This window comes from Anopheles darlingi, chromosome 3 (genome assembly GCF_943734745.1).
Source record: "Anopheles darlingi chromosome 3, idAnoDarlMG_H_01, whole genome shotgun sequence".
Lineage (NCBI taxonomy): Eukaryota > Metazoa > Arthropoda > Insecta > Diptera > Culicidae > Anopheles > Anopheles darlingi.
In genome coordinates this window covers 48,240,068-48,247,041 of record NC_064875.1, presented here as the reverse complement: position 1 = coordinate 48,247,041, position 6,974 = coordinate 48,240,068, and the positions used below count along the sequence as shown (strand labels likewise).

The 6,974-nt window shown below is 48.6% G+C and overlaps 3 protein-coding genes across 4 annotated transcripts in view; 1 reads left to right on the top strand and 2 right to left on the bottom strand.

Annotated features, from left to right (window-relative positions):
- Window positions 1–602, bottom strand: part of LOC125953290 (mediator of RNA polymerase II transcription subunit 24) — a 7,428-nt gene extending 6,826 nt beyond the window's left edge. Inside the window, exon 1 of the mRNA XM_049682759.1 lies at window positions 442–602. Coding sequence (XP_049538716.1) covers window positions 442–555 — 114 coding nt within the window. The 5' untranslated portion in view covers window positions 556–602. The remainder of the gene's footprint in view (window positions 1–441) is intronic.
- Window positions 603–756: 154 nt separating this feature from the next.
- LOC125953309 (mediator of RNA polymerase II transcription subunit 8-like) lies at window positions 757–1,735 on the bottom strand. Its single transcript, XM_049682788.1, has 2 exons — window positions 1,454–1,735; window positions 757–1,390 (listed from the first exon to the last, which is right to left on the bottom strand). The coding sequence occupies exons 1-2, from the start codon at window positions 1,616–1,618 to the stop codon at window positions 812–814; spliced, it is 744 nt and encodes a 247-aa protein (XP_049538745.1). The 5' UTR covers window positions 1,619–1,735; the 3' UTR covers window positions 757–811.
- Window positions 1,736–2,021: 286 nt separating this feature from the next.
- On the top strand, window positions 2,022–6,065 carry LOC125953301 (WD repeat domain phosphoinositide-interacting protein 2). Of its 2 annotated transcripts, XM_049682775.1 has the most exons (7): window positions 2,022–2,537; window positions 2,617–3,179; window positions 3,259–3,358; window positions 3,427–3,598; window positions 3,667–4,409; window positions 4,494–4,621; window positions 4,690–6,065. In XM_049682775.1, the coding sequence occupies exons 3-7, from the start codon at window positions 3,291–3,293 to the stop codon at window positions 4,845–4,847; spliced, it is 1,269 nt and encodes a 422-aa protein (XP_049538732.1). In that variant the 5' UTR covers window positions 2,022–2,537; window positions 2,617–3,179; window positions 3,259–3,290; the 3' UTR covers window positions 4,848–6,065. The 2 variants fall into 2 exon arrangements, with proteins under 2 accessions (XP_049538732.1, XP_049538731.1); XM_049682774.1 differs by having other exon boundaries at window positions 2,022–3,179.
- The last annotated feature ends 909 nt before the right edge of the window (window positions 6,066–6,974 follow it).

Here is a 6,974-nt window from a genome sequence, read left to right as displayed (position 1 = left end):
ATCGTAAAAGACCATCAACTGGTGGTCAGCATTCCGAAGCTGTCGCGACACAAGGACCGCCTGAAGGTGCGTGTCCCTGGGATGCAGCGGCAGGTGACGCTCATACTGCACGTACCCGATGCCAGTCACTTCCGCTGGAATGGACTGCATATCTATAGCACCGAGTGTGTCTCGATGCTGAAGGCCATTCGTGGAGGAGATCTTTCCGTGCGCGGAGTTGACGGGATTTTCAACGTGCATCTCGATCCGGGAACACAGAGTGGCACGGAGCTGCGCTTGCGAGGCAAGGGATTAAAGGACATGCAACGCCAGGATGTTGGAGATCATTTCCTCACGATACAGGTGCGGGTACCACAGCAGCTTACGATGAAGCAGCTGCAGTTGCTTGAAGAGTTCGAACGCGCAGTTCAGGGCGATGATGCTTAGGTGAAAGTTGCTTACCGTTTTCACGTTGATGCCCCACTGGCAGTCCGTCCAACGTTCCTTCCATGCCCGCAGCAGCATCAGCTTCAGCAGCGTCGTCTTGCTGGTGGTTTTTGGGCTGTCGATAATCATTTTCAGTACGAATTTCTGCAAAACTTTCTCCGCCGGCTAAAACACCAAAATACGCGTCCCGGAATTGTTTACATCAAGGATAACGTCATCAAGCTGCGTCGGTTTATACGGTTCGATCAAAAACTTCAGTTTCAAAAACTTGGCTTTCGGCATTTTCGCGCGGAAATAATGCGGAAGGAAATTTGGAAATTTCGTATGGAAAATAGAAGAAAATGTATACTTTATATGCTCTGTGTGTTGAGAGTAGATGGGTTCCTTATCGATAGGGATGTACTTGGTTTGCCGCCTTAATATTAGTTTTGATACCGGACGGAATTTTTCCCATAGGAGCGGCACCGACTGGCGGGATAGCGCCCATTGGAGGACCCTGACCCCGGATTGCAGGTGGTATGACACCGGCGTTGGGCACCACGGGAACGGTCAATCCGTTACCGAGACCCACGGCAGCCACCAGCGCCTGAGTGTCAGCCATCGAGCTAGTCTGCTGGATGCCTGGTCTGGTGGAAGACTCATTTTCCCAGTCCTCTTTCGCCTTGTTCAGGATATCCCAGACGTGCGAGATGACCTTATTGTACTGTGCAACCTGTTTAATGCCGGCTTCGGTGGTAAGATTGTTTGCCTTGGTTTCGTGTATTGCAAGCCGCGTTTCTGCGCCGGGATCGGGCTTGGTTCGCAAATAATCTGGTGCGAGATCGTGTGAGAACATCGCCACCCGTCCATCGGTTAGCTGGGACAAGGCTTCATCACGCTCTTGTGTGAGCATCAGCGGCAGCACGGTGAGATTCCGTAGTGGGGTTCCGATTTCCGAGCTCAGAATTTTCATCAAACCCGTCACCTGTGGATAAAGGAAGCGAATAAGTTGGCTAATACACGGTACAGCGATTCCTCCACAACTTACATGGCCCGAGATGAGCGCGTAGTTATCCAGAAACGTAGGCCAGTTCAGCGTTTCATACTCGGTTTCCAAACGGTTGGTCATCCCTCCAATAGCGTGTATCAAATCGTTCAGCCGATTCTGCACGGCCTCCAGCAGCATTTCAAACTGTTTCTCTTCCCGCTGCATATTCACGGTTTCATTGAATTACTGGTTTAATACTTCTTTTCATCTAATTTTTAACAATTCCCGATTTTTGCTTCCTCCGAATCCGCGCGAACAAAATCAAAACAAGCGTCGCCTACTGCTGGAATAAGCTTTCCACACACCGGTTGCGCAGCGCATGGAACCGCATGACCGTGTTTAGCTTTGAACGCATTGCCCAAACCAAACAAAGCAAAATATTACATTTCTATTAATTACATGATTCGATGCTCACTATGCAAACAATCATTTTACAAACTTTCGCTTTTTTTCGTACGGTACGCACGGCTTCGCACGTACGTTACGCATGCAGTATGTGTTAGCCGCTTTACGCGGCGAAACGTTCCGTTCAGTTCCGCAAGCACCGCAATCGGTGTGTGGAATGCTTATGCTCGAGTATTGCTTGACACACACACGCACACACCCACAAACACGAACGGCTCAGCTGCTGCAAGAACTTCGTCCAAAACCTCGGAAACGTTTGCGAAAATCCAAAGTTTTCTCCCAAGTTTTCCCACCAGATCAGAGTGAGCTGCCGTGTGTTTTCATCAGAGACATCTTCATTATCAGCTAGCCAGCTAGAACCAGCTTCTTCTTCGTTCAACAGTTCCTCGCTCTCCGCGCAACACACGACAGCGATAAAAACAGCTCAGCAGAAAGGAACAGCGCAAAAGAAAAAACCTCGAGGAAAACAAACGCAAAAGCAAAAGTCCTCCAACAACAACGGCGTTGTGCTTCTGCCTGTGTGTGTTTCCGTGACTATTGGTTCCCTTTCCACCGCGTGTTTTGTTGTTGCTGCTGAAACCATTCTGTAGCAGCACTCTTCGTGCAAAATCATAAAACTAGGTGCGCGTGTGAGTGAGTTTGCAACGGCCTTTGTGTCCCCCGCCGAATCCGGGTGAAGGTGTGTACACCTCGCTTTTGTTCCTTATCGGTCGCGCGTGGAAGAGAAACCATAAGACTCCCCTGCTCCCCCGCTTCAGAACGGCTGCTGCACAGCTTCCCACCTCAACAAGTATTCCCCGTTGAAGGAACTGCTTGCGCCCCCTGCGGTTAACAGCGCGTACACCTTCCCCGAAGTTGTGCCACCCCATTCAAGGTTAAACGGTGCTGGGCGTCGAGGATCGACCAACAACAGCAAAACCCAGCAGGCGGCACCCGCGCTGACACGCAACTCGTACGACGACACAGGCTTTGACACAGAAGGCGGCGGCCGCGAAGACGACAACGACGAAAACTCCCATTGTTTGCTTGGATTGGTACGGAAATCGAAAGGGTTGCATCAGCTGTCTCACCAGCATCCTAGCCGCTTCAAACTTCCGTTGTTGGACTAACGGGGCGATTAGCGATAATAACAGAGCGCCACGCTTCGCCATTCACCACCTGCGTCGCGCGGTGTGAAGTGTTTCCGTGGCCTTGAAACGTACGGTTGTTTTCGTCGTGGGACACGCTGTCCAGTTTGTACACGAATCTTCAACTTTGTTATTCCAGTTACCGTATCGCTGCTATAAACAAGGCAGTTTAAAGGCAGTTTGTGGGAAGACCGGTAAGCATCGCACGCTTCGGCTGCGAATGGACGGATTCCTGCTAATGTTCTTATATTCTTTCCTGCCACCGTGACACAGCGGAACGTGCAGGATTATTGCTGTGATTCGTCATGAGCCTCCTGGCCAGAACCGACATTGATGCCGGAGGGTTTTTCGTCAACTTCAATCAAGATTGCTCGTGCGTATGCTCGACCGTGTCATGGCCGGACTTGGATGACTCACTAGGGTTTCCCTTTTCTCCGACAGATCGCTTGCGGTTGGTTCGAAGAACGGGTACAGTTTGTTTTCGCTGAATTCGGTTGACTCGAGCTTGGATCAAATCTATAGCAGTTATGGCGAGGACATCTGTCTGGTGGAGCGGTTGTTTAGCAGCTCACTCGTGGCCGTTGTTTCACTGAATGCTCCTAGGAAGCTTAAGGTTTGTGGCACAAACCCCTGGTGGATATGTTCGCAGTTTAATCTTCAATTTTCATCTCATTCCCACAGGTTTGCCATTTTAAGAAGGGAACGGAAATATGCAACTACTCGTACTCGAACACAATCCTCGCGGTGAAGCTAAACCGTTCGCGACTGGTCGTTTGCCTCGAAGAGAGTCTATATATACACAACATACGTGATATGAAGGTCGTACATACGATACGGGACACGCCGCCCAACAAGACCGGTCTATGTGCGCTCGCTTCTGACTCGGACCACTGCTATCTGGCCTACCCGGGCAGTGCGACCGTCGGTGAGGTGCAGATTTTCGATGCGGTCAACCTACATGCTAAAATCATGATTCCGGCACACGACTCCCCGCTAGCAGCGATTGCGTTCAGTCAGATCGGCACGGAGATTGCGACGGCCAGCGAGAAGGGCACGGTCATACGGGTGTTCTCGGTGAGCGATGGTACGAAGCTGTTCGAGTTTCGACGTGGCGTTAAGCGCTGCGTATCGATAGCTTCGCTAGCGTTCAGCATCTGCTCGAAGTATCTGTGCTGCAGCTCGAACACGGAAACGGTGCATATCTTCAAACTCGAGCGCAGCTCACCGGAGAGCAGCGATGAGCAAGGTGGCAAGGATCACTGGATGGGCTACATTAGTAAGGCGGTATCGAGCTATCTACCGATGGCGCTACCGTCCCAGGTGACGGATGTGTTTACGCAAGGGCGCGCATTCGCTTCGGCGTTGCTACCCGTGGCCGGTCTAAGACATTCCTGTGTCATAACCACGATTCAAAAGGCATTACGGTAGGTAGCAATAGCCATGCTGCCATTTCTGAGCATAGAAATCCATGACAGACTTAACAGCTCTGATATTTCTTTTCCTCGTAGCATGCTGGTGGCTTCCCAGGATGGTTATCTGTACGTTTATCAGCTCCCGGTCGAAGGAGGCGAATGTCTACTCGTCAAGAAACATGATCTCAGAACCATCGAACCACCACCGAATCCACCTAGAGCAGGTAATGAAGAATCCCGATGAGCCTGCCAGACGATTATGGTTTTCTTTAACCGCCCTTTTCAATTACAGAATCCGTTCCGATTGGGGTGCCCACAGTGACACCAGCGCCGGGTGCCACAACGTATGCAGCTGCCGTACGCGGTGGTACGGCTGGAAGCAGCGCTGGCAGTGGGGGATCCGGTTCAATCGATGATGATGCACATGGCAACCAGCAGCAGCAACATTAGGCGTTCGTGTGTCACTCATGGTTTGCCCATGGCGCCGATACACCTATCCTCTTGCACTTACCTGTGTACTTTCATCGGATAAAGTAGTTGGTGCTTCCGTGGCTGACGCTGGATATCATGTTCACGTGCTCTCTTCTTGTTTCTCAGTATGCTACCGTCGCATTCGTTGTGAACATCACATGATTAAAACCTTTGCCGCTAATGCTTTCTTCTGGCTGGACTGTTCAATTTTCGCGTTGAGATACGCTCTTCACCCAAAGTTACAATATTAATGGCATGCCGTAAATCGAAGAACAGAGTGTACGAGGAAAAAAGCGAGCCCGATATCATTTCGTTACTCACTAAATATCCGGAGTGTATACCCGGCCCGGACGAAGATCGGAACAGTGACCATGCCGGCGAAAGCGCCTGCAATGTGATAGAACGCTGTTTAGAGACGAGCGGGAAGCTTATTAGGATCGTTAGAGGGGGGAAAGGGTCATGTACAGTACTAGGCATGTAGTCGCCTGCTAGTAGCTTTCTAAGTCGAGCTATTACATATCCGCGATTCGGCATGCAGTGAAGTAGCGGAATATTATACGGGAAGCGACGTGGCACGCGATCAGCAAATAGATTTCTTTCCAACATGTTCCCCACCATAGTAGGCTACTGTAGAAGAAAAGATCAAGGAGCCGACGATTGAATTGTTTTTATTTTAAAATTGCGTTTTAAGAAACGATTTAGTTAAACGGAGAAGAAAACGAAGAAGGGTCAGCAGTCATCAATGGTAAAGCTTAGCGTTCTTGTTGGCTTCGGCTTAGAAACGTGAGATGTAAGATGAAAAATCGCGAAAAAAGAGTGAAAAAAAAACAAAAAGTATATTTTTCGGGTAAGGCTTGAGATGATTAGCGTTTAAGAAGATATAAGACGACGAGTGGCGCATGAAAGCCTGACATTTGGTACGACCAATTGTGGACTGCAAACTACCAGTATCAGTTGGTATTCGGTAGCTTAATGAACTGGTAGCGAGAGGGCTTCGTTGTAGACAACAAGTCAATCTGCGTACGGTAGTAAAACAGAACGAGGTAAAAATGTACATCGCATAGTAACTGGCAGTGTGAGTGGTTCGATAGGTCGATCTTGGGATCGAGTTCTAATTGATTTAATGATAGTTTGTAAGCGCGAATTATAAACAATAAATTCTTTCAGAGAAAAGCATGATCGACTTACTGTGTTTTTAGTGGAATACCGGGCGCCTCCATCGGTTCTACCCAGCGCGCCTCCATCGGTTCTGCACAGGGCGTCTCCATCGGTTGTACCAAGGGCGCCTCCATCTGATCAGCGTATTTCCTAATGTGCATTGCTACTGGGCAATATGAATCGGTAATGGTTCTTAAGAAAAGGGATGTACATTTAGATAGATCAAAAATCTACACTAGAAACGAGAAGAATTACATACCAAAAGAAAGATAACAAAATACAAATGATAAATGAAATTACGGTGCGAGCTTAAATAGTAACCCAAAACAACAATCCTATGATACTTACTTAGTTGTCGACACGAGCGTTTGCATCCTACAATACTTACTTATTTATCGGGCTCTATTACTATTTATCAACGACTGAATAAAAGATGAAAATATAGGTTTGTGGTTCCGGTAAATCCGGTTCCGGTTCCTTGGATGCGACCAGTTTTGAAGATAGTGGAAAATCGAAACCAAAACGCATCATTTTATGATACCATGGCAACGATTAAAGTTCACCAAACGTACCATTTATTTAGTATCCCAAAACTACACAAGATCAACATACCTTTGATTTCTAGAAGTCATGTCAGAGAATTAAAATTCCCGTCTACCGCGAATTTCAGTGTACGGCAAACAGTGCCAACCTTTGCAATCTTTCTGATCCCGGATTCAACGATTCGCAATTATCAACATAACTGCTTCATCCTAGCTGTCGGCCATGTTACTCAATTTGCATCCCTTGGCCAACGCAAGCTATCATTCCGGTTCATCGCTCATCCACAGCTCAACACCCCGGCTGCTATTGAAACATATGTCGCTGCTTGAGAGCTACAAGTGTGTGGACTTTCATCGGCGTCCACTATACCAGAGCCGATCGCTTCTTTACCTCCGTGGCGAGCCT

What these genes read in the sequence shown, in the direction of transcription:
- LOC125953301 (XM_049682775.1), top strand. Translation starts at nt 3,291, where the DNA reads ATGAGCCTCCTGGCCAGAACCGACATTGATGCCGGAGGGTTTTTCGTC. An exon ending in ATGCTCCTAGGAAGCTTAAG is followed by an intron (nt 3,599 to 3,666) that starts GTTTGTGGCACA and finishes TCATTCCCACAG; the next exon opens with GTTTGCCATTTTAAGAAGGG. An exon ending in ACCGAATCCACCTAGAGCAG is followed by an intron (nt 4,622 to 4,689) that starts GTAATGAAGAAT and finishes TTTCAATTACAG; the next exon opens with AATCCGTTCCGATTGGGGTG.
- LOC125953309 (XM_049682788.1), bottom strand. Translation starts at nt 1,618, where the DNA reads ATGCAGCGGGAAGAGAAACAGTTTGAAATGCTGCTGGAGGCCGTGCAG. An exon ending in ACGCGCTCATCTCGGGCCAT is followed by an intron (nt 1,391 to 1,453) that starts GTAAGTTGTGGA and finishes CTTTATCCACAG; the next exon opens with GTGACGGGTTTGATGAAAAT.